The sequence below is a fragment of the Rissa tridactyla genome, chromosome 2 (assembly GCF_028500815.1).
Source record: "Rissa tridactyla isolate bRisTri1 chromosome 2, bRisTri1.patW.cur.20221130, whole genome shotgun sequence".
Taxonomy (NCBI): domain Eukaryota; kingdom Metazoa; phylum Chordata; class Aves; order Charadriiformes; family Laridae; genus Rissa; species Rissa tridactyla.
Genome location: NC_071467.1, coordinates 67,572,714 through 67,598,602, shown reverse-complemented (window position 1 = coordinate 67,598,602; position 25,889 = coordinate 67,572,714). Strand labels below are relative to the sequence as shown.

Genomic DNA, 25,889 nt, shown 5'->3' with positions numbered 1-25,889 from the left:
TCTGAATCTCTACGTGCTTGAAAGACAGCTTTTGTGAGGTGGTTTGGTTTTCTGTTTTGATCTTCTTGTTAAATTATAGTTCAGCATTCTAATGCAAATTAAAAGAGAGACTCTGAATCTTCAACATGCAGCGTCTTAAATGTCAATTTCCTCTTTTAAAAAAAAAAACAAACATAAAATCCATGTCAGAGAAATGCCATATGAAACTATATGACACACATACACACGTGTTCATTTGATAATGCAAGTTATTCAGTTTAATCTAAGTCTTGACTTACGATATGAAGTGGCTTCCCTCCCCCAGGAACTTTATGTCTGTCTGCATCAGCGTTTTGATTTGGGAATGCACTTCTGGAATGGCTCTCAGAGATGAAGGCAAGAACTGGTGTCCTTTTCAGCGAAACTCAATCAGAAGGTGTGCTCCAAAAGTGTGCCTGATGATCTCCAAATTGTGCCTAATGTGCTCCACCCACTGATGGCTACTCAGACTAGCGGACTTTGTTTGAATAGCGTGCCTAGCCCAGGACGTGATACAGATGGTGATTCAAAGTAGCTGCAGTTGCAGGAACCCTGTCAAGCCTGAAACACGCGAAAGATCACAGGCGTAGTCTCGACTACGCTGAAGTGAAAAATAAGATTCCCATTCACTTTGGGGAAGGCATATTATACCTAGAGTAGGCGCTCTCCTCGCCTTGGCAGCTGGGTGACAAGAATGAACAACTACAGCAATCGATTTTTAGATTCGGCTACTGGATCCAAAGTCATAATATACTCTGAATTGCTCTTATGTGCAGAGCTAGAAAAATGCATCTTTTTGCACCCTTTGGTAAAGACATATTAACCCTGCTGGACAGTCAGATTAATGGATAGCTTTAATAACATCATAGCCTGCTTGTTTGCCACTGTCCATACACGCAAAATAAGTTCCTCTGCTAACACAGCCTGCACCTGCCTGTCTTTTGTAGCCATTTTAAACAGTATTTTGTACAGATGTGAGTGTTCATCATTTGTTAATAAGTGGCACTATGATAGGGGGAAAAGTGTATTCAGTCCTTTCCTTCATCTGTGATTTTATTATTTCTATTTTTATCATTTCGTTTAGATAATGCTGGAATGCTAAGGGTTGAAGATAGCCATTCCCGTGTGCAAATAACCCCACATCCTGTTCCAGGAGATGCCAGTAAAGATACTGTTATGTCCATGTAGGCAGGTGTTTGGTCAGGGGATTCCAGGCATATGTTTACATTAATTCTCCACCAAGTAAAATATTCTGGCAAAAAAAAATCCAGAAGCAACAAATGGTACCTGGTAGATTTAATTTCAGTCTGTAAAATCCGTGCTGTGCCTTTGTAACCTGTGGCAAAGGCAAATGATTTTAACCACAGAGTTAAAACGTTACTGGATTCTTTCGAGAATATTTTGGCAAACATAGGGCCCGTTAAAGAGAGAATCAGGAGTCATATTTGTGAAAATATGTTGGGAATAGAAATTAAACTATAACATCTGCGTTAGGAGAATATACTTTTTAATTAAAAAGAACATATTTGCACAGCTAATATAGACCAGAGAGTATTGGAGGAAGCTGTTATTGCTTGTCATAAGAGACATTGGTCCTCAAGTCAAATTGATTTGATTCATGTGTGAACAATGTATATCTCAACGTTTAGATTCGTCGTTGCTTGATTCAATCCAAATTGCATATTGTGACTACTATATTTGTTACAGTATTTGAAAAAAGTGTATTTAAATACACTACCCTGAAAAGTAAAACCTTTTATTTAGTCATAATTAGCAGAGATAATAATCGAGATACCATAGATTTTATTTCTTTGGGGGGCGGGGGGGGGGAAGTATTTAAAGAACAATAAGAAGTTAATATGCTTCCAGAAAAAATTAAATGCATAGGGCCAGATTGTGACAGTTTGCTCATACAGCACTAAGGTACTATTTAACATGCAAATTAGGTAATGTGGACTATCTGCTTTTGAAGTGCTAGATTCAGATATCCATATTCATTTTTGCTTACACTTTATTCCACGTGCTGCCCTAATTACTACAGCCAGAATTATTTGTAGAATATGGTACTATTTCATTGAGGAGGGCTATCACAAGCTGTCTGTATGGAATGGGTTCATGTAACTTTTAACTCTGATAAAAAGTCCAAGTAAAAACAGGAAAACTCTAATAATCTGAAATTTAAGGTAAGAATTTGGTTTGGTTTTGTTGGGTTTTTTTTCCTGAAAATAATAGTATGAGTACTTTGAACCAACTTTACTTTGGTGGTGCTTTTAAAATTTTTCATGGACAATTGACATTCTAATCCCTAAACTGTATGCAAGCAAACCATGCTACTTTTTCACTCTACACAATCTGTAAATCTTGGCGTTTTAACAGGTTAGCTAAATCACAGTGTACTCAAATTTTTACATTTTTTCATCCCATTGATGATATCCTAGCACTACTCAGTGGTGGATACACTTGTTTATTCATAAACACTTGTTTATTCATAAACAAGTGTATGAAAAACTGTCATATGTCTTTCCCTGTCCATTCTTCCCTGGATGGGAACATCGGATGGATATTTCTTGAGCTAATCGACACTGTTTTTGTTAAGTCAAGATCAAAACACTGCATTTGTATTTTGCCTCCATAGGAGTTCCTGTTGCTAAAATAATATAGTTTCCGATTCATATAGAGATTAATTTCATAGCCTTCAACCACCTTCTAAGAAAGCGTTTTTCCATTTCTAACCAGTAATTGCTATTGTTTAATTTTTGGTATTGAATGCCTGATGTATTCATAAAGTAATGTCAAGGTGATTGTGGGAACACCAGGCCTTGTTGCCATGGAAATACACATTTACTTACGCAAACACATTTCAAAAGGAAAAATCACCTTTATAAAAGTTCATCAAAAGATACGGAAAGAATTATTTTCTATTCTTTGTTTATATATGTTAGCAGGGGGACTGTGTATGGGATTGATGCTGAGTCAGTTCCTACCCAGTAGCTGTCGCAGAGAGTGGCAGAAGGAGATGCTATTTAGGGGGAGCCTGGACACTTTCTGCTTTAGCCTCCTCCTCCCTTTCTTCTTAGTTTGGCAGGCAAAAGGGAATATTTTCACAACCATCTCATTTCTTCCCCTCAGTCTTCTTGAACCAAACTGGTCTGATGTTTCAGTCTTCTAAGTTTTCAATATTTCCCTTGTTCCATCACATCTCAGCATTTCTCTCAAGGTTTATTTCTATCCTTGATGTATTTGTGAACTCTTATTTCATCTCCGGATTATTTTACCAAAAGTCTGCTTTGCTGAATACAGAGTCAAGTGATCAAGAATTGTCACCACTGATGCTTTTTCAAGCCTCAGATGAGCTTCAGTTCCTCATTGGAAAGGAAAGCTTCTTCCAGCAGAGGAGATAAGATGTCTAACCTTGCCAAGTTGGATTATTTGCCTCTTGCCATAGCTGCTCCAGAGATCCTCAGTGTGGGTTTACTTCGGGGAAGATCAACTAAAAACTCTGTAGCAGAACGTTCTGCGCTTTCTTTAGTTTCTCAAAGCCCATCAGCAAAATTGAGACTTCCTGAGGCCATAGCACTGCTGCTTAGTCTTACCTGGCTATTAAGGCTGGTTCTGCTCCGAGGAAGTCCTCTAGCACTGCAGCACGCAGCCCAGTAGAGAGTCTCGTAACACTGCTATCTTAAAGGGGATACGGTGACAGCGTAATAATTGCTCAGGTAGCTCAAACAGAAGAGGTTTGTCCTGAAATGTGTGACAGGCTAGTGGCTGCAGGTGGATACCGCAAAGGAGGTGAACGCCAACTCAGACAAACCTAGCTCACACCGTCACCTTTCAAAAATCTGCTGCTTTTTCCTGAACAGAAACCTTCCTGCCCTTGTGCTGATACCGCCTGCCTGTCTGTGCTTATCTCGTCCTCCGCCTGGCTTTCAGTGAGCAGTGAAGAATGGTATGGAAGAACAAAGGCACCGGTCCACTCCCCATTTCTTTTCAATGCCTTGATCTCAAAAATGAAAATTTGGGTGTAAATGCAAGCTGTCGGGGGCTGTCCTGAGTTTTTGAGGGTTTTCATGTCAGCTCTAGAAGTGCTCTAGAAAAATTACACGTGGTCACCTGCTATAAAATAAAATTACGTAATAGGCATTCCTAAAAAAATAACAGGAGGAATGATAAAATCCCTAAGTACAACTATTAAAAAAAAAAGGATGAATAGATTCAGAGGATGGTGGAAGCACTTTATGTCAGAAATAACCACTTCAATGAATTCTTCAAGGCCAGTCAAGATTACAAGTTTTGCTGCCAATACTAGACCCTGAAAGAATCCTTTTATACTGTCATCTGACACATCTGTATTGGGAAGATGCTTGTAGGTAAGATTATCTGTATATACCAAGACAACTTAAAGTTCACGTGACAAGAGAAAAAATGTACAGCCATAGATATACACTGTATATTTAGTTATAGAAGAAAATAGGAAGATGCATCAGAGAATGGTTACAGATCAATGCTTCCTATAATTCTTTGTTTTGAAAATAAGCATTTTGTCTCGTCCAGAACTTTTAATACAAGGGTTCACTGAAACATAATCTTATAAGCAAATATACTACTTTTGTCAAGAAGATGTAGGAATTGCAAGGTAGAGTAGGTTCAGGGTTATCTACTTGTAGTACATACATACACATCAAATATATGCTTCAAAAGCCAAAAAAAATCAACTATATGATATGGAGCTTAACAATGTAAAAAAAAATTCTATGGAAATGTAAAATGGATTTTATGGTTGCTAGGTTTTGTTTCATATTGGCTTGCTTTCTTATCAACTGAAAATTCTTCTGTTGTATACCAGAGCAAAGGACCTGCAACATTTAAAGCGTGTGGTAGACTTGTGTTAAATGAAATCTGGTCTGACAGATGCTGAAAGAAGATAAATTATTTAAGAAAAATGTTGCATAAAAGTTTTACTGAACTGAGAGAAAGAAAAAATTCCCATGACTACCTGCTTTGCTCTGGATAACGTCAATAGAAGTGGCAACGCTGAAACAGCTATTTGTAGAAGAAAGACGTAATGAAAAAATCAAAAATCTCTGTAACTGCTATTCTTTTTGTGTTTTGGGGGCATGTAACTTTCAAGGTAGCTTAGTGCAACTATTGTTGGTTCTTATTGATGTCAACTATTCCTATGAAATGAGGAGAAGTATTTGGTGAATAAGATTTCAAGATTATCTGTTTTCTTTTCTATAGCTTTTTTTTTTTTTTAACCTCTCTCTATTCATTTGGAATAGAGAAAAGAGAAATTGAGAGATTTTATGGTATTTGTGGTTTCATACATACACTTTGGTCTAACTTGACTTTGTGTGTTATCGTGGTATTAATCCTGGATATGCTGGTCCAGTGGTCCAATGAAGAGGAATAAGACTTGTTAAAGAAAGATATAACATGTCCATAGTGAAAAACACTAGGAGATCAATATTTAGCTTATTGAGGACTACATTAAGAGTTTACTGGGCAAAAATCTATAAATACCAACATAGGAACAAAATTTTGTTACATAGCCTTTCAATTCATTAGACAAAACATAGTAAGATCTAAGGGAACCTGACACTAAATTCATTTTAGAAATGAGGAACAAAATGAGGGCCAAATTTTTTACAGTCAACAGAATTGACTCATCAAGAGTTATATAGGTTCATCATCACTGAATCTTTTTTCTGAAAGAGATGTTTTATTTCAAACTGGAGTTAATGCAAGGGAAATCTACATCCTGTGTTTTGCTGAACAAGAGACAACTATCAAAACGGTTTCATTGAACTGTAATGCCAATGTAACTATGGAATCCTAAGCCTCATTTCAGATTCCTTCTTTAAGGCATTTAAGGCATTTAAGATTCCAGAAGTAATTTTAGTTTGCCGAGGGCTACATCTTTCACAGCTGAAGTGGGACTCTATCAAAGATGAAGGCATACTCTGTGTACCTTTAGTGTACCTCCAGTCTGCAGGCTTTGCTGGCATAATTATGCCATTAAAAGTTGGAAAGATGTGTGGTTCATTCATTGGTGTCACTCTGCTCTAATATAGGATCAGTTATGCTATCAAGTGTGAATCTTCAGAAGTAATCTGTCGAGATGATGGATTTACAATCATTACTGATGATATTTATTTAGATGTTGAGATATTTTTTTCAGAAAACATTGAGTAGACATAAGATTTATATACTTGTAAGAAAAAGGTGGTCGCCCCATGCAGAATCACATTGGTAGAAAAGTGCTAAAGTGTTCTTGTTGACCTTTGTTAACTAAAGAAAATCTCTTTTTGATTCAAAATGACCTTTCTTTTCAAAATGGAGTTAGGTTATATCAAATAAGGTTAACAGTTTTAAAAGGTCAAAAACAAATTACATCTTTTGAAGTAATCAAAATATTTCTGTTGACCTGACCTTTATTTATTTATTCATCCATTCAGTTTTTGGATGATGGTATGAGACATTACTAGTGTTGCAAGGTGGGAGAAAAAAATTAAAATCTTCAAAATTCTTATGGGAGACAAATATTTCCATGTATTTCTGTATATTAAGATGCACCTTACATTTGATTGTCAACAAGAAATTAGGAGCTGATTTTAGAGCAACTTTTGTGATGGGGAAGTTGAATCACCTAATTCTAGAAAGACTTTGGAGGAGATGTAGGTGCCTCTGCTACAGCTATTATGATGCAATTATGAGAATATACTTATTAAGTTAGTCTTAATTATGAATCCTAATTTATGAATTAAAGATTTTTGAAAATAAAGGACAGACCTCCACTTGATACAACGGTTTTGTAATTATATCTTAGTGCAGTCATAACAATAGCAGCAAAATGCTCCAGTAGAGGGTTGATGGATCACCATCTAACCATTTTGGAGAGTATAAAAGAAGAGTTGAGGAAATTTAAATGTCCTTCATGTTGAGAAGTAATTGTTTTTATTTGCCACAGCCCAGAAACTATCCATTTGCCTGCACAGGGGGCTGGTGGTCTCCACTGATATTTGCCTCTGAAAACGTCATACAACCCTACTTTATGCCTCTCTCTTCTCCCACACCTCGTGTATGTTTTTAAATCCCTTAGGGAATGGATTTTTCACTTTCTGCATGAAGACAGCATCCATTTGTTGTTGTCGTCACTGCAATGGAAATAGGCATAGTAATAAATATTGTCAGGATCCATAAAACAAAGGAATCATAGCACTGAACAGAAAATATAAGACAGTTATAGAGGTGAGATTGTTGCCCTCCTTGGCCCAAAAATCTGGGCACAATTGAGGACCTGAGAGTTTTTCTAGTTGCAAGGAGCAACTGATGACGGATTCTGTTAGCTGTTGTGTGCAAATCCAGCTTATTTACAGGAAAAGTGCTAAATCCTTTTCTCAAAGTGCCGCAGAAAGAACGATAAGTCACATCCTTGCTTGCAACTCAAAGCCTACCCGCTAGCAAGTTATCTGGAAAAAGGGCCTCTACCTTGGTTTCTGTTGGGGCCACCCTGACAGTTTGTCTCTGGCTGTCCTCCGCATTTTTGCTCTGCTGTTCTCCGTTATGCATTTGCCATACTTCCACATTACGCTGTCTGTTTCCATTACCGTAAACAAAGAGATATTGAACTGCTCCAGCCACCAAGAAGAGTGGCTGGTATGGCCTCCAGCGTAGCAGGAAATCGAGTTAGGAAAGGAAGAAAAAGCTAGAAGAAACTGCAAGTCCAGTTTGTCAGCCACGATTGTGGGCAGCTTCACAGGAAAGGAGGGGAAAATACTCTTCCTCAGTTTGTGAAGCTGGAAGAATCTGTGCAGCGTGGGAGGGTCTTGGTAATAACAAAGGTGTTCACTCCTCTAACCTGCTTTTCTGCTGTACGTTGGCCTTTTGCCCTCCCTTCCAGGAAAAACACATGTTCTACTGCTAAGAATGCTTTATTAAGTCTTTGTAACACTTGTCCCGCTGCCTCCATGCACATATGCAGAAAGGTTTCATTATGCAGTCCCTAGATGTGTAATTGGGGCAACGTTCTCCAAGGAAATAATATGATGTAAAATTTCTACTGAAGAGATCGCTGAGTGCAGAGTGGGAAAACTTAGTCACAGTTCTTTGAAACCCTCCATGATACAAGAGAATTTTGCCTTTTCCCTTTCATTGCTAGTCAACATTTGTTTGCAGGGATCACAGGGGTTTCTTTAATCGGTCTAATCTATTATTTTGTATTTTATGTTAATGCAAATAAATGAAACGGCTTGGATTAGGGGATGATATTAATAAAAATACCGAGAAATCTCTGGAAACCTTTTGACTCTCAAAAAAACAGTTTCATTTAAATAAAAATGAAGCACCACAGCAGCAAAATAAAAATCATTAAGTAAAGTGATGTTATAAATAATGCCGCTGAAAGATTTTCTTGACAAGTAAATGTATGGACACATTCACAGTACTAGGGCTTATAAATAGCTCTTCTGGCATTTCATCATCTTTCAATCACACTAACTTACAGCGTGTATGCTTAATGCTCTCTGGGATTGTACAAGAGACAGATGGGGAGCTAGAAAGTAGGTTTGTTTTAAAGATATTGCGGTGTGGCTATCACTGTGAATGTATTACCAGACCTTATTGCTTTGGGGTAGTCGGAATTACAGTGGTTATCTCTAACATGTTTTCTTTTTTTTTCTCTCTTTCTTTCTTTGCTCCCATCCACTTGTAAAGTTAGACCTGATTTCTGTATTTGTAGCAAGCTGAGTAATGTAAAATAATTCCATTAATATCCTTGAAGCCCCAAAATGTGTTAGCACTTTTTTCCTTGGCTTATAGGGTACATCTTTTTTATGTTTTAGGAAAAAAAAAAATGAAAAAAAAAGTGACCAGATAAAAAACAGGGATGTATATGTTGGTATTACAGCAAATGCAATTTCATTGTCTGATGATTTCTAGCTAGCCAACCATTACACTATTACCGTCCCATATGTATGCTATGCTAAAATACCACTTTGAATGAAGATTTTTTAGGCATTACAATGTAAACAGGATTTCTTCTGAACTGTTGGAAGAGTTTGATTTTTGAAGTTTTGGTGAAGCCAGATAATGCCTAAGTCTACTCCACCAGACTGAGATGTGGCGTGGAGCAGAATTTCAGTATAGCAAGAAAATGAATGAAGCAGAAAATACCCTGTAATCACCCTGGATAACCTAAAGATACCCTTTACTTCGCGTCACAGGGACAGGGTGGGTGTATTCAGATCTACGTGAGAAACCTTGCATCCTCAAACATTTCATACCGTAGCTCTGTGCCAGTTCTCCTCTGGAGGACACCACCAAGGAGCCACTCCTGTTGAGGGGTTGGGAAGAAGGGTCGCGCTGGGCCCAAAGCTGACGGATGTCCCGCACGGTTCCCTCCTGAGCGTAAGCAATGGGGTTATAGTTTAAAGTAATACAGCTATCCTGCATTGCCGCAGTACTCATCCATCACCACTGTGGAACCATTGGAAACTTCAAGAGCAATCCTTAGCCTCATTCATTACTGTATTTGAAGTGGGTTGAATCTTCTCTGTTACAAACTAATAAAGTTAAGGTTTCTCGAACTTTCACACAACACAGAGACAATTTTTTGTTGTTGTTTTGGATCAATTTGAAATGCCAGTAATTTATTTTTAATCTCTACCATTAACATAAATAAATACTGTTTTAAAAGTCAGTCACAATCTAAAAATCACACATTTTCATTTTAAATAACTTTGCAGGAGGACATCGTAAAAAATTGCAAAACGGATTTTAAATGTCATTGTAAGTCATTAAATTTATTGAAATTGATCCTTTTCCAAACAAAAAGAAAGATTCAAGTAGAGAAAATTTTCTTCAACATTTTTCCCAGTGAATTTCTAATTAAAATTTAGAATTACAATTAGAATTCTAGAAATTCCTAATTCTAATTTCTAATTGGAAATTTACTGCAGAAAACTGCTTCTATCTCTGGAGCAATAAAAAATGGAATGAGAATTTTTATATTGATCACAGTTATCAGAAAGAAAGGTGTTTTTTCTGACTCAGAGAAGTAAGGCAAAACAGGCTGAATTCCTCTCAGATTTCCTAGGCCATTTGCTTAACCTTCATATGACTCCTCCTCCTCATCTACAGAAATGAGGCAACAGCTCCCTTTCCGATATTGTCATGAGCATTAATCCATTGTTCTGGTACAAAGTAAATCCACAGATTAGGGGCTGAAGCAGTTGTAACTATTCCACGAAATAAAACTTTGTCTTCCACCGCAGATTATGTAAAAAAATTTAAAAACTAACATTTCTAAATTTTTCATCCTTGCGAGAAGTTTTTGTTTTCAGATGGGAACTGATATAGCATGCTATCTTGCTGCGGTTACGTATTCATAGTCATAAATTGTAAATGTTTTTACGAGTATAAATAACATTATTTAAACAATTAAAAAAAAAAATCTAAATTCAAGTCTAAAATAATTTCCTCCTTGGGGCCTGCATGAGAGGGCATCAAGCATGCACACTGGATGCAATGAACGTTGTGGTTGCTCAGAATCTTGTCCTTATCTTCTCCTGAGGTGAGAAGCCTTATGCTTCTCATTTCTCTTGCAGGAGTCACAGAGTGGCCAGTTATTTAGTTGAAAGCCTGCTTTTATTAACAAAATCTTGCATTCCTGCACTGGAAAACAGCCCTCACTATATGTAATAGTACTATGCTCACCTGTTAAAAGCTGATTTTCTGTTCCATGACTCCAAATCAAAGAAAAATACATGAAGAAGTCGTCTTTAAATCAGTTACTGTCCTGGATCATTAGACTATTACAGAAATGTCTAAACTTCTCAATTAATCTTGAAGAGAAATTAAATTGGTCACTGGACTGCAAGAAACCAGTAACAGTTTTGTGCTCAGTTGAGCTACATTACAATGTGATTTGTAATGTATCTGAACCCAAGCTCAGATATGAACGAAGACAAACAAGCCTTTATTCTAGGTTGCCTGCCACATTTTTAATTGGAAGACATTCCAAGTGAGCTACCCCAGCTTAGTACTACATTTGCTATTTTGCATTCATGGGAGGTATGACTACGCAAAGTAAAAAATATATGAAACAAAAGGGATCCATTTCCTGGTAAATTTTGTTTTCATATCGGAGTTGTTTTTCTCTAAAAATACCCTCAGATTATTAAGTAATTGAAAAGTAGGCAGCCTCTGCTCCTTCTCTTTCTCTCTTCATCAGTAATTGAGAGCCTGGCTACAACACACTGCATATGAAAACTTTAAATCCTTTTGTGGAACACCTTTCCATACAAATATGCAGTTTAGCACAGAGGAGGGCCTGTTACAACGTGCGAGTAAATTTAATTTCTTACAGAATTTATAGTATAAACTAACTATAATTATCCTTGGGGGGGAAAAGAAGTGAATTTAAAAAGAAGCACGGATGATCTTCCAATTTAGCGAAGTCTGGATTTTCAGATAAGGAATCACATTTGGGCTCCATATGACTGTTAAACATGCCAAATTTAAAATGCCAGAGATGTCTAATTCATGCTGCAGACTAGCGATAGTATACAGTCATTAAGCCAGTTAGATGGAAGCCATTTAAAGGGAAGCTAAAACAAAGAGTGGGATGGTATATAAAGACCATTTTAACAGTGCGACAGAAGAGTATGATCCTGTATTTTCCTCTATTATGGGAACTGCACAGTTTATTTTAAACCTAGTAAACGGAAGCTGCAACTGTTTACCTTATGTTTCATATCCACCTTTGGAAAGGACTGGGGCCTAATGTCCTGATTTTCTCACTGGTGAAACCGCAGCTGCAGAAATGGCAAAATGTTGCACTGGATACCTGCAGTTTCTTAGAAAGCTTCCTGAGACTGTCTACCCGTGAGCTGCGTTACACAGCAGCACCGCCACTGTCTACATCAGGATCATCTGCTGTACGGGCAGCGGCACCTGAAGAGGTGACCACGTAGAAGAAGTACCCCAGGAAGGTCAAGGACTTTTGGATACTCTGTGGTGGCACAGTCTGTTCTTCACAGATGTTTGCTGGATGAAATGCCTTGTGGAACATAGACCCTTCCTCCTTTTAAGACCTCTGTGGAGCTATAGAGAAGGAATGGCAATAAAGACACAAAATAAGTCAATGATACTTTATCAATCATACAAATATCTCTCCACTGCACGGGGTCTTTTCCAAAGGGATTTTGGCTAGTATAATAGCCACTAAGAAATTGTAGTTATAGATGAAAAAAAGTAGATAAGAGGTCTCTTTATGCGGATCAAATAACATCATGCCCAGAAGGCACAGCTGCCTCAGGGCGGTTTGTCCTATCTTCTCACACCTTAGCCTGAGACAAGGGAAGCTGTCCATTACGCTGCATACATTTGTTTACTCAAGTGGAGCCAGATCCTTAAAGAACTTGCACTTGAAGCACTGCCTTTCCGCTTCCCTAACACGGGCCACTCTGGAAAGCAGCTTAAATCAATGCCCTGGTTTCAGGTAAAACGGAAACAATTTTCTGTCCAGTAATTTTACTTTTCAGCTAAACCTCTTCTAACTAACTGTACTCTCTGAAATTAATGGCATGTTTTTCAGACAGTGTCAGCTTCTAGCAGAGATAAGGCGTGATGTTTATAATTAATACCAAGGAATGGTACGCGGAGAAGCTCCTGCTTATACTTGCTGTAACAACGACGGTCGGCTATTTTTGTTGTTTGCCCTGCTGGAGGGTCGGAAATGGAAAAGCACAGTGGAGTCCCACCTGCAGGGAGGAGGGGACAAGACAGGTGACCCAAAACTGACCAACAGGACATTCCATCCCATCTGCCCTCTGCTCGGTATAAAAGCTGAGGGATCAAAGGGGTCAGTCTCTTTCTTCAACGGCCGGCATCCAAGGAGGACTCTGTCTGTTCATCTTCCTTTGATCCCGATCCGTGTGTTCCTGAATCCAGTTCCTGAGTTCAGCTCCGATCCGTCACTGAGTCCAGTCTGGGACTTTCCCAGTGCCTGCCGGTGACGTGATCGTCATCCTGGGAGCTCAATGAGGGTTGTATATATTGTATATACATTTTTTGTACATTATTATCTTTTCTTTTCATTATTGATATTTCATTAAAGCAGTCTAGTTTCTTTTTAACTCCTAAGTCTCTTTCTCTCCCCTCCTTCTCTCCCCGAAGGGAGAGGTTGGGCAGACCATCTGTCATTCGTTTTAGTAGCCGGTCTGGCCCAAACCATGACAACTGGGCATGTAGTTTTGTATCGCAATCTACAGAGACATGAAGAAACTAAGAAAGAGCGTCATTGCTGCTCCGTTAATTTGAGGAGGTGTAGGAAGGCAGGCGGCACTCAGCAGTCTCTGTCAATGTCCCTGCAAGTCTCTCCTGCAAATTTCCCTGCTGGTTCCAGGTGGTTCTGAGCTTCACTCCTCCCTCTGGCAGTAGCCGCAGTACCCACCTAAGCCATGTCTCACCTATTACGACAAGGATCTGCCAGCTCACCGGCAGACTGAAGAGCAAAGAGAATGAAAAGGCAGCAAAACTACAGAAGTGACTAATAATAATCTGAACGTGCACCGAAAGGGGTTATAAACATTCTGTAGGTAATCTGTTTACTTGGATTGCTATCTAGACCTACCATATCTGAAGTAAAACAAGCATTTTACTGGAGATGATACACAACTCTTGTATGAAGTGAACGGATTAAACTGTTTATGTTCAACTGCTGAAAACACTCCAGAAATTGATGTCAATGTCAGAAACCCTATTAGGTTTCAGAAGAGGTAGGAAAGCTTCAGCCTAGTCACAAGATAGGAGGTCGTCAGGCTTTTGAGAGTGACATCTGAAGGGCATTTAGATTGTTTTCTATAAAAGGAAAGGGCAAATTTCCAGTACATATATAATCACTGGTAGCATTTATGTTGTCATCCTCTCTAAAGCAGTAACAAAGTGCACAAATGGTGGATGATTAGAGAGGTCAGTGAAGTGCTCCATTCAGCTGTAATTGTAGCGTTTTTAAAAATTCTTTTGACATCAGAAAATATCATATGTTTTTTTAACCCTGCTTTTTTCCGTGATTAGTTAATTCATGCAAAATCAGTGAAGAAACAGAATGGCAAATTAAAAGCAGTAAAAGAGGAATGCCATTTTGCAGTAGCGGTAAGCAATCAGCAAAATCAGTTCACTGTAAAATTACCGCTACCTGCCAATGCTTAACTCCACATGCAAAATTTTGTTGAAAATACTACCACCTTGCACATCTGGGAAGTGCTTTGAAACAAATGATGCTCCATGTACACTTTTGCTGATGCTGCAATCAGTATTCTCTCTTTTCCTGCTCCCCCTAGAGCACTTCACAGGAATTTCTTGTCTCACATAGAAAATCTGAACACACTGTTTTATTTAATTAACATATTTTTTAAACTATCATTGCCTTATAAAATCTGGCAATCTTTCTACTAAGGAAATGATGCGACTTCTTTCTCTCTAATCAGATTTGAAAACAAATTATGTTTTCCATTTTGTCATTTTTCTGCCCAGGTCTCTCAGTTTTGATTAATGAATGGACATATGCTTTCCAATTTTGAAGCAAATTGGCATTAGAGAATAAACATATAGTGAAAATGAAAAGAAAATCTGCCACTGACCAAATAGGAGTTTGCATTTCGGTAATATTCTTCAAAATAAGGAATAATTTTAATTACTCATAGTTGCCTAAAAGTGGTGGAATGCTTCAGTCTTAAGCGTGAGTGGAGGTTTCAATCCAGGGACAAGGGAAACAAAAGACATGCCATCATGCATCGCACCAAGTGGAGGTCTCCGTTGTCTATATCTTGTTTCACAAAAGTACAAAACTGAAATAGAGGGAGTACATGGCAGAAAGGATGTAGAACTGGGGAGATGAAGAGACAGTCCTGTGCTGACTCCCCATTGTGAAGGGAAGGGGAAAAAAAAAAAAAAAAAAAAAAGACATTAGGATGACTACAAGCTTAAATTTTATGTTTCCAGACCACGAAGGATGCAACTGTTGGCATACTGTAACTCAAAGATGGAAAAAAAAATATCTTTATAGCAGGCTCAGATGTAGTTTAGAATTTCAGAAAAATGTAGTACAGTGCTGTTCATACATCAGTTACACATTCAGAGCTGTATTCCAATGATTCGTCATGTGAACTTTTCTTCATACTACTCAAAAATGATGTTGAACATAGCAGGTTGTGACTTTGACATGAAAGAGTACTTCCCTTTCAGTGCACCCAAATTTTAGCAATGGCCTTCTGTCATTGATGAGGGAGAATGAGGCAGTTTAACTGATCCCCAGACAAACATCCAGAGCATCTTAAATGTCGTGATGCCACTTAATGTTTGCAGCCATTTCAATTCTTCAGCTAATGGTTGTGAGCTTGCCATCAGCAACTGTTAGGGTGGAGTCACAAGCTCTCTGGGAGAGTTAATATTGCCTTCTTGGGTTTTAGTTTATTTTATTTTAGGACACCTTTTTTTTCAAAGATCTTTATTCTCCTGCTCAGGGTTTCTACAGAATTCCAGGGTAAGAAAAGGTTTTACTTGTTAACGTCTTGCCTACTGTACGATTTGCAAAGAAAGTTGCAAATCTTTTGACTGTGCAGTGTGTAGCACAAGGTTGTTTGGGTTTTTTTTTTTTTTATCCCCCCGTGTCTACCTCCTTGTTGGTTACATTATCTTTTTACAGTGTATGAGGTCAGGGGCAATACGAAAAGACTGACAGAAGAAACTGAGCTGTGGATTAATGCTGTGACCACTGAAATCCATAGAAAAATTCATACCAGCATCAGAGGCAGCAAGAATAAGCTTTAGGAAATTGTTCAGATCTCTCTAAAGTCCTTCCACATACAATTCTTCATTTCAGTTGGTTAAAATGTGATTTTTCCTTATCTCATATAATAATCATTATACTTCTGCATGAGGCATTTCACATGTGTTATTCATCAAATAGAGAAATTGCAAAGCCCACTGGGACAGCCAGGTACAGAAAGTTGTGCCTGCGTTGATCTTAGTTTAGCTGAAGTTCAGATCCAGTGTTTCAAAGTAGAATGGAAAAATATTTTTCTGTATTTCAGTGTACTCAGTATAGTAAAAGACACTGTAGGTACGCACACCTCAGAATAGCCAACAGGAGGATTCTGTGGTACCAAACTAAAACAGGATCTCTTAGAATCATATACAAGAGGCACCTTGTGTTCTTATACAGTGTACACCATTAAAAAGCAGTTGGACCATACCCTACTCTATATTCTAACTGTAGACAGTATAGTGGCTAGTACCCATTTGCTCTTTGTGTCAGCTGTGGGATTTTTTCCTGTTATAAAAAAAAAAAATTAAAAGGCGAGAGAGAATGGGAGTTGTTCTTACACGTTTCTCGGAGTCTTAATTATAACTTCTCCCTCATACAAACAGTCCTGGTAATCTGCAAGTCCTCTTGATTCTGCACTTTTATACAATCTCCTTTTCAAAATAAATGGAAAGCTGCAAAGCCTTCAGCGGTATTAAATTTTGCATAGACGTTCACTTGCTCTAAAGGAGTTTTTTTCCCAGATTTTTGATGATTTATACACTCTTCTAAACCACTGATGTAGTTTCCATAGTAAATGGTCTTTGATTTAGCTCGTGGTTATCAATGAAAAAACACCCGAAACACAGCGATGTTTCATACATTTTTTATCAGCCATTTGCCAGTAACAAAAGAACCGCAGGTGAAAGGAGGGGTGACTTTAAGCACATTCATTTTCGTGCCTCTGCATTCAAGCTGTTTGCCTTGTAGAAAAATTAGATGTCCTAAAGCTGATAAATGTGACTGACGCTGTTAAAGACAGAGTGACTTCAGACATTTTCTTCCTGGTTTGCAGTAGAGGTGACCTCGCCTGGTGGTAGCTATCATGCAGTTGTTTCCTCAGATCTTTGCTTTTCACTGTGTTCCTTTGCAGGTTCATGGGTCTGTGGCCGTCATGAGTTACTTTAAAGTTGTCCACTCTGTAGTCTACACATCCTCGGTCTACTGAGAATAGACTTAAATACCTCAGAGGTGCGAATACAAATGAAATCTGACTGCAAATATTTCACCTTTTGTTTTTGCAGCCGGACCCTGCGGGCAGAGATATCTCCATCCGACCGATCTTGGAGCACTGCGAAAACACTCACATGACAATTTGGCTTGGGATTGTCTATGCTTATAAAGGGCTGCTGATGGTAAGCATAGCTTGTTCTGCACAACACTGCCTTCGAGCTGCTATTTACTGATAGGCATGAACTGAATTATATTTGCTTTCCTGATGCCTGGGAGCGAGTTAAAACCTCCTTGAGTACAGCCGTTTGTTATAATTGGACCAGTTCTAAAGTTCGTTAGGTGGTAATATGGAGATATATGCGTACGTAAAATAAATAAGACATTAATAGCACTTAAGCTGAATACTAAGATATACTGCAGACCAAGAAATTCAATAGTGAAAAGATGGGTCTATGAATGAGACAACTTTGTAAATAAAGAAGCCAAATCATCTGAATTCCTTTAGGTTCTCCAAAAAGGTGCGACTAGGTTATTCTAGATGTTTGCCTCTGACATGCAAACGTCCTTTAGGAACAGTCGCAGGAGACGCAAGATGAATTTGAAGCCTGAATCAAAATAACCCTTTTGTCACCGAGGTCCATCTCCACAAAAAGATTCAGTTACTAAAATAGACCTCAGGAACCAGGAATCCTGAACCTTGATAGTTTAAAAAAAAAAAAAACAAACCCAACAACAACAAAAAAACCCCACATGTAAAAGTGACTATTAGTGATTAAAAGCTCGTAAGCCTCAAGGTTTTAAAAACGTGTGATTTTGACAGCACTGACCAGCTGAACACCTATCTTGAGCTGAGCCCCATCTGGATCCTAAACCTAGATAAACATTAGCTTACACTGCCCGAAGGGCTCAATCTGTTCTGTGTGTTTGTAGCACGCCTGTTTGTCAGGACACCCGTGAGAGACTGGGTCAGCTGCTTCCACTCGGTGTGGTTGGTGCTGCTGCCCTCAGGGGAGCCAGGGAGAGGGAGCTGCTGGTGCCTGGAGTCCTCGTTTTCTCTCTCCACGGCGAATGATCGCTCTGCTGGGCTGCAGAGCCCTGCTGCTTTTCACGCTGCTTTTTTTTCAGGCTGAAAAATCTTTAAATACACAAAGTTCAACAGGAAGGGAGGAGAGGGGTTTTTTTTGTTTGGGTTTTTTTTTTTTTTTTAATTCTAAGTAATCAGTAGCTTTGTGGTCATCCTGGTCTGCTGGGGAGTACCTTCAGGCAGAGAAGGCAGTACCAACCAAGTCTCTCCAGTTCCCAGGAGAGAGCTCTGATCCTGGAGCTGTCAAACAAAAGGAAGCCTTCCCACCTCCCTATCTTTAAAAAAAAAAAAGGGAAAAAAAAAAAAGAAGAAAAAAACTTTAGATGTAGTCACCTATTTTTAGAAGAATGTCCAAGCAGGCTGTGAAACTAAGAGCTAGGACATACTTCATCCCCCTAAAAGCATCATGAATCGGGAGAGATTCCACATCTAAGCCTTTCTTACTGGGCAGCTCTGAGTGGCTGTGGATTCACAGTAGCCTCAGCATGTAGCACAGCATTGAGGGATTGTTGTTTTGAAGGCAAGGCAACCAGAAATTAGGAGCCATGACACTGACCATCACTGGAGCCACAGTGAGATATAACTGTCCGTTGGCACAGAACAGCATGTCTTATGCAAAAACACAGCACGCCACCCGGAATTGTGCCAGTGCATTGTATCTGGAGCTTCTTTGCACACCAACGAACTAGTCCAGCTCAAAACAACAGATCATTGCAAACAAAAGGGAGCAAGGGCTCCTTCAGGTTGTCAGAGCCCCTGCACTGTAGGAGGAACCGTCCGCAGGTCCCCATGTGGAGCTGGGAGCTTCTGAAATTCCTACTTATATCTCTTTCTTTGATTCTTCCTAATCTGTGCAGTGCCAATTTCTGATTTTGACTCTTTTTTAAGCCAAATCTTCCAAAGAGACACAGCTAAACCGAAAACCATAGCCTTAGTACCCATTTGCTGGCAAGGTATTTAACTTCATTGCAATATTTACATTCTATGTGGTGATGGGTTGTATCTGTTAAGTCATTTATTTCTCTTCAGGGATTAAGTTCTTAACTTTTCATCCTTTTTGTGGTATATTACTTTATTACTAGTTTGACGTATCTGTCAATAAATTCGTGGTCTTCACTTGGGAGAGTATTTTTCACTTTGCATATTTAATTTTACAAGACTTTTATTAGATTATTTGTTATAATTTGTTATCAGAGTCAATATTTTCCATACTGTTGTTACTTTCCAATCTCCTTGCACAGAAATTTTGAACAGTTCATTTCGTGTTCTCCCAGGGAGAATTTGCCAGTGTTCCTTAAACAAGTGCTTAAGACATTTTTCTCTGTGGTTCTGTTTGAAAAGTAAACCAGTAAATATGTTTGGTTCACTTAGAGCGGAGTAAATGAAGGAATCAAATTAAAATTCCTTTAAAAATACTGAAGGGTTCAAACAAATGGTGGGGTTTTCAATTAAAAAATATGTAATTTGTTGGTAAAGAGAGAAAATAACACATACTTTAAAAAAACATTCTCAGGTGATTTTCTGAGAAGTTTCTTTCACGTTTGAGTCATGCTGGACGGTAATCAAACTGCATCGGTTCTCACTAGTCCTTTGCCCTGGATTGGTTTGTTCGCCTGTATGTCGGACTGTTTTCTACAAGATATGTGACTCAGTTTGTTTAAGTTTGCAAATGCCGTTTGGCATTAGTCACTATACTTATTTCAGGCACACAGTGTTTCATAACCATCAGTGAAATATACACTTTTTATTACTCCAGTGCCCTTTGTATTGCACAAATCCCTGCATATGAAAAAGGAAGATACTCTTCTGAATCACTTAAATAATTGCTATGGTGAGTTATATGAGGACAACAGGATCGATGCGTTTTATCTCATCACCAAAGATGTTTCTGTACGCCATACATACTTTGCCCTCAGAAGAAAAACCAGAACCTCTCATGTTACTGTATCATTTTATAAAGGTTTATCTAATAGGAAATTCTGCAGTTTGTAATAATAAGATACTTATCTGTAATTTAACATACTTTATACTAAAGAGCTAGTATTGCTAATTACAGTATAATGCAATATTTAAGGTGAAATGGCTTAATGATTTACTCAGGCCAAAATTATTTACAGTGACCTCCTGTTGTCTCAAAATCAGAATACAAAAAAACTGGGATAACCTAAAAAGGTGCTTTTCTATTTTGGCTTGAAGATAGAAAGCAATACTGTCCATTCTGATGACTTAAATGCACTGATGCAGTGAATAGATCACTCGGGGTAGGGCAGAGCACAGAAGGGCAGGAAAGGGCAGGGAAGGCAATGCGAGGCGAGATAAGGGAAGACATTACTCACCAGAATGCACCAGTTCATTCTATATTAAAGTAAGCAAAATTCAGATTCACAATTCTTCGACTGCCTTTGAAGGGATGTGAGGAAATGCTTACTAACTGCACAAAAGCTTCTCAGTTATTGGATTGAGATTCCTCAAGACTGGTGACCAGAGAACAATAGGAAGACAACCATCCTAAACCTTGCCTTTGTCGTTGTATTAGTCTTCTTAGCGACCCTGGCCAAGTCCCACCATACATACATATGGGACTCGGGTTTTTTCCCGTCTCGGGTTCAGCTCCTAAAAGGCTACATACAAGTTCAAGGTCTCTCTGCGTGTGCATGGTGACCATCAGTTGCAGTATGTCTAGCTTTTGATTTCTGATGATGTAGACATGGTTGAAAAGTACGTTTATTTCATATATTCCAAAGGATGATAGAAATGACACCATCTTAAACTTGCCAGTGGAGCATTATCAGTGAGTGCACTAACATCATTCTGAGGGCTCTGCGTTTTTTTTCTGATCTCGGCCAGAACAATACCAGATTAAGGATGGATTGGACTCCTCTGGGGTGATTTGCTTCTTAACCACACACGCTAGACTTGTCTACAGTTTGATTCCTCTCTTCCTGATAATGTGTTTCATTAACACTAGATTCAAGGTGTACATATACTGGAAGTTTTATTGTGTTGCTGAGGTATTATTACAGTTACCTATTATTCAGCTACTGAGAAACAGGCTTTCAAGGCCAAGGTATAGTTTCAGTTCGGCTGTTGCTCTGCATAACAAAGCCTACTTTTACCCTGTTTTACCCCTGTTAATTGAGGGTTTTTTAAGCTGTAACTAATATTACTGTCCACTTCTGATACACAGGTTTTAACATATGCTCCTTATCTAACTTTGATAAGGATGAAAACATCAATATTTCACAGTGGAGACAGGAAAAACGGATGCACACACATCATGGGACTTGGTAAAGGTTGCTAAGAATAAAAAATTTTATTCCTTCTAATGATTCATGTTCCAGCCTTCCATTTTGGTCACTGTAGTTGACATACTGCACAACACAACTCCGCAATTGATTTATGAAGCCAAATAAAGCTTTCAACTAAAATATATTTTTGGGATAATTTTCAATCTTAATTTCAAGTCTGAAAGAACCTCTCTGCTTCCTGAGGCTCTCTGAACACTGAGTTGAATATGTCTAGCCCTAACTTCCAAACCTTGAACCTTGGTGGGCCTTGCATATTAGTTATCCCTCTTTCTCTAAAATGACCTCATGCCTTTATTTCTAGGCAAGCAACCCTGAACTTGGCCAAATTTCTGTGACTTTTCTAAAAATCTTACTGCTTTATGAAAATGACACCTACTAATTGTTTGCCATTCTCCACCTTTACTTCCTCTGCATCATTTTCAGCCATGATGTTATAGCCTCCTTCCAGTCAGTGTACAAAGTGGGACAGCATTAGGTTAGCAATTTTTGGAAACTTATCCTTTTTTTCAATAGCTTCTCATTAATAGTTACACATTGAGATCTGTTGCCTAGATTTCAATCGGTATAAATTTGTTGTATTGATTTTGTAATATACTATTTTTAAATAACAATACCGTGCAGTATTAAGACAAACACTATGGAGAAATTCAAGTAAGCGGCATAAATGTGATTATCTTTATTCAGTCTTGCAATCTCAATGAAAAAAATAATAGCATGTTGAATTATATCGCTATCTTTTTTTTTGTCATTTATTGCCTGAGTTCATGTATCAGCCATTTCATTAATTTGCTTAGGATAGAAATTACCATAATAGCTCTGTAATCACTGAAGATGTTCCACTTTCTCTTTTCCCATATGGCCTCTTTATATTGTAATTGGAGCTTTGCCAGAATTCCAATAAATATCAACAATTAAGGCCAGCAGTCCAGACAACTTCTAAATCAATTCCTAAAACTCCTGCATGCAAGTTACCGGATCTCTCTGATTACAACAGCTTGTCTTGACAGGGTTTTCGAGAGCTCTCTTACAGCTGGAATAAGCTGCATTTCACTGTTTTGGCAAGACGTGAATGCATTGTTCCATCTCTATATAAATATAGGACAAAAATACTCATTAAGCTTATCATTACTATTGCATTTGTCATCTTCCAAGGAATGAATCATTATTAGGATTCCTTTTTCTCCACATACATTTTTAGAAATCCTTATGAATTCCGTTAATGCTGCTAGCCATTTGTTTTCTACTGTGTACTTAACTTCCCTTTCCACTATCTGTATTTTAGAACTTTAATTCATAATCATTATTATGAATTTCCTCTTTTTAACCTTTGTTACATTCTGTCTAGCCTTCATCCAATTTTATTGCTTGTTTGGTTTAAATTCCACAACAACGAAAACAATTTTTAAGGTAAGGAAAGCTTCTTTAAATTTATGAAGTTTAGGGCAGATTTTTTACAGCACATACACAAACATCTTTCGGTTGCTGTTATTCCTGATGCGAGTAGCTCCCTTCTGCAGGAGCTTCCTTGGCTTTGATGGCTAATCCATAAACGTTACTTTTCCAATGTTTTCATGGACTTAGAAGTAGATTTGCAAAAAGAAGTACCACGATTTAGAGTTTGGGCTGCCGTCAGTGCCCAGCAGCGCGGTCTTCAGTCAGCACTTGGTGCACTTGCCTTGGTGGGCAGAAGAGAGCACCTTGGCCAGGGTAGGTGGGCCTCAGTAGCCTGAAATGCCTCTTCTCTGGACCACGGCAGAGGCTGGCTGTGTGACAGGCACCAGCAAGCAAATACCCAGACAGAGTCCGGGCAGCCATTAGCATGCACAGAAGGAGAAACTTGAGCTCTAAAAGCATTCAGGCACCTACAGATGATACCGAGGGACAGCTTGACGGTCCTTGCTGGATGTAGCTTCTCACTACCACTTCGGGTGCTCGAGCCCTCCCTGTACACCCAGCCCAGGAGCTCGTATGAACAGTACAGCTGTGGTGTGTAACCTGCGCTCCTCATTTTTAACATATTTACTATATTTACTCAATAGACACTAGATAGAAAGACAATTTTTTTCGCGCTGAGGAAAGTGAAGCAGTGGAGCTGGTTGCCCAGAGAGGCTTATGAGCCTTCATCCGTGGAAGTTTTCAAGACCAGACTGAATAAAGCTGTGAGCAGCCTGGTCTGACCTGGCAGCTGAGCCCATTTTTTGAGCAGGAGGTTGCACTAGACGATTTCTTCAAGTCCTTCCCAACTATCTTATGATACTACATGAAAAATTGTCTATTCTTAATTAATCTCTTTATCAAATTAATAATTTTTCTGTATAGAAAAATTGAAGTCTCCAGATGATGTTAAAATTTCTAATCATTTTCTGAAAATACCTTTGATCTTTAACACATTTACTTGCATTCTTTCCTAATTTCCTTCATGATCAAAAAGAATACTCAGAAGAAGGGAGTGCCGTCTTCTCAATTATTTTGCACGATTCCAACTCATATTTATGACGGGTTTAGCACCAGCCCATCTGTCCCACCTTACCTTACCATCATTAAAGAGAAAGATAGTTAAGCTTTGTGGTGGGGCAAGGTAGTTTATAGTGGTACCAGATATTTGTTATATCTTTAATAAAACATTGGCAGTGGTTTAGATTCCAAAACATAAGTTACCCTATGGTTTTGTGGGATAATTTTTTCCCTATTATGACCATCAGGAAACTTCAAATATATTCTTGAAATATTGCAGATATTGCAGTATTCCCTTACATGTCTCTTGGCATTGGTTTTTATATTGCCGAAATAGATTTAAATTGTAGCACACGCTTGTTTTTATAAGAGATGTTTGATTGTTTTACAGTGCTATGATTGTCTGTGGTAATCTTACGCCAGAGACAATATGAAGCTGTTCCAAATGGATATTCACTAACAACCAATTGTGCATTTGTTTCAACTTCGTTGCTATAATGTGTTTCATGACTAAGCAGAAGTTAAGTGGAAGAAAGACAAATATAGTCTGTATAGAAAGAAGGGAAAAGATTTTATTAACCTGTTGATTTGGGAGGCTTGAGTACAGAGGGGAAGATTTTATCTGGATGCATGTTACTGTCCATAGCTTTGTGCAGCTGCTTTTCCATCTTGCCCTGGGCAGGACCATATTAAGTGCCCTGCAGCGTAAAGGACTTTCCCAAGACCTTTATGAAGAAAACCCTTCTGCTGAATAGCCGAATATCATACCCTGCAATTGAAAAAATATTTAGCTATTATCCTAATGCTCAATAGAAATATTAAGCTTCCCTTTAGTACTGTCTACCTGGAGCAGCTGTGTGAAAATGAACTAAATACCCAGCTGACTCATACCTGATCAAGGGAGGGAGTCATTTTTAATATCAGATTGTACTGACTGTGAAGGTAGGAGACCTACAAGGATATATTTTGTCTTTCAGTTTGCTAACCATACTTGGTGTGCTAGTGATTTAAAAAAAAAAAAAAAAATCACTTTTCTGTACATCTTCCTGAAAACTGCTCAGTATGTTTTACTGCCCAATTCTCCAGTGAAAACCTGAAAATAAAAATGCCTTTTTTTTTTTTTAAGTTTTCAAAATTCTCATTGAAAAAATCTGCACCCATTTCACTGAAATAAAAATGTGCCTACGTCGGTGATGGTCTTGATGCAATGAATGAACGTGAGGAGGGAAACCCACAACTCCAGCCTCAGTTACTTCAGTCTGAGAGGTGTTTACAGTCCAAAGTCCAGAACTGCCTTTGTTTTACAGGGCCACAGCAGGCGAAATCTCCCAGTACTCTAGCTTGAAAAAAAATAAACACCCCAAACCAAAACATTTAACAAATCCCCAGATGCAAGATCTTTGAAGTAAAGGTTTGCTTTTGTTCTTCCATGCAGCACAGCAGGGCTATGATCCACAAGTGAGCTCAGTAAGTGCTACTACAATACAGTAATTAGCGCAAAGCTGCAGACTGGTCCAATACATAATCTTTCCAAAACCATACCCTCTCGTTATTGGCAAGCATGACTTCTGACAAGATTGGAGACTTTTCCTCTGGTATTCCTCAGCTCTTGTCTGATATCCTCAGTATAATTCTCTTTCTTTATCTTTCTTGCTTAATACTGCCTCATAACCTATCTTCAAAGTATAAGCAGACGTGACTTTGAAATGAAACATATGGGGACAGAGTGTATCCTCAGCAAATTTGCTGATGATACCAAGCTGGGAGGGGTGGCCGACACTCCAGAGGGCCGTGCTGCCATCCAGCGTGACCTGGACAGGCTGGAGAGCTGGGCAGAGAAGAACCTAATGAGGTTCAACAAAAGCAAGTGTAGGGTCCTGCACCTGGGAAGGAAGAATGCCAAACACCAGTATAGGTTAGGGGCGGACATGCTGGGAAGCAGCTCTGAGGACCTGGGGGTCCTGGTAGACAGCAAATTATCCATGAG

At 38.6% G+C, this 25,889-nt stretch overlaps 1 protein-coding gene across 1 annotated transcript in view; it reads left to right on the top strand.

Annotated features, from left to right (window-relative positions):
• GABBR2 (gamma-aminobutyric acid type B receptor subunit 2) overlaps nucleotides 1-25,889 on the top strand; it is a 488,425-nt gene that overhangs the window by 431,866 nt on the left and 30,670 nt on the right. Inside the window, exon 14 of the mRNA XM_054191752.1 lies at nucleotides 17,128-17,238. Coding sequence (XP_054047727.1) covers nucleotides 17,128-17,238 — 111 coding nt within the window. The remainder of the gene's footprint in view (nucleotides 1-17,127; nucleotides 17,239-25,889) is intronic.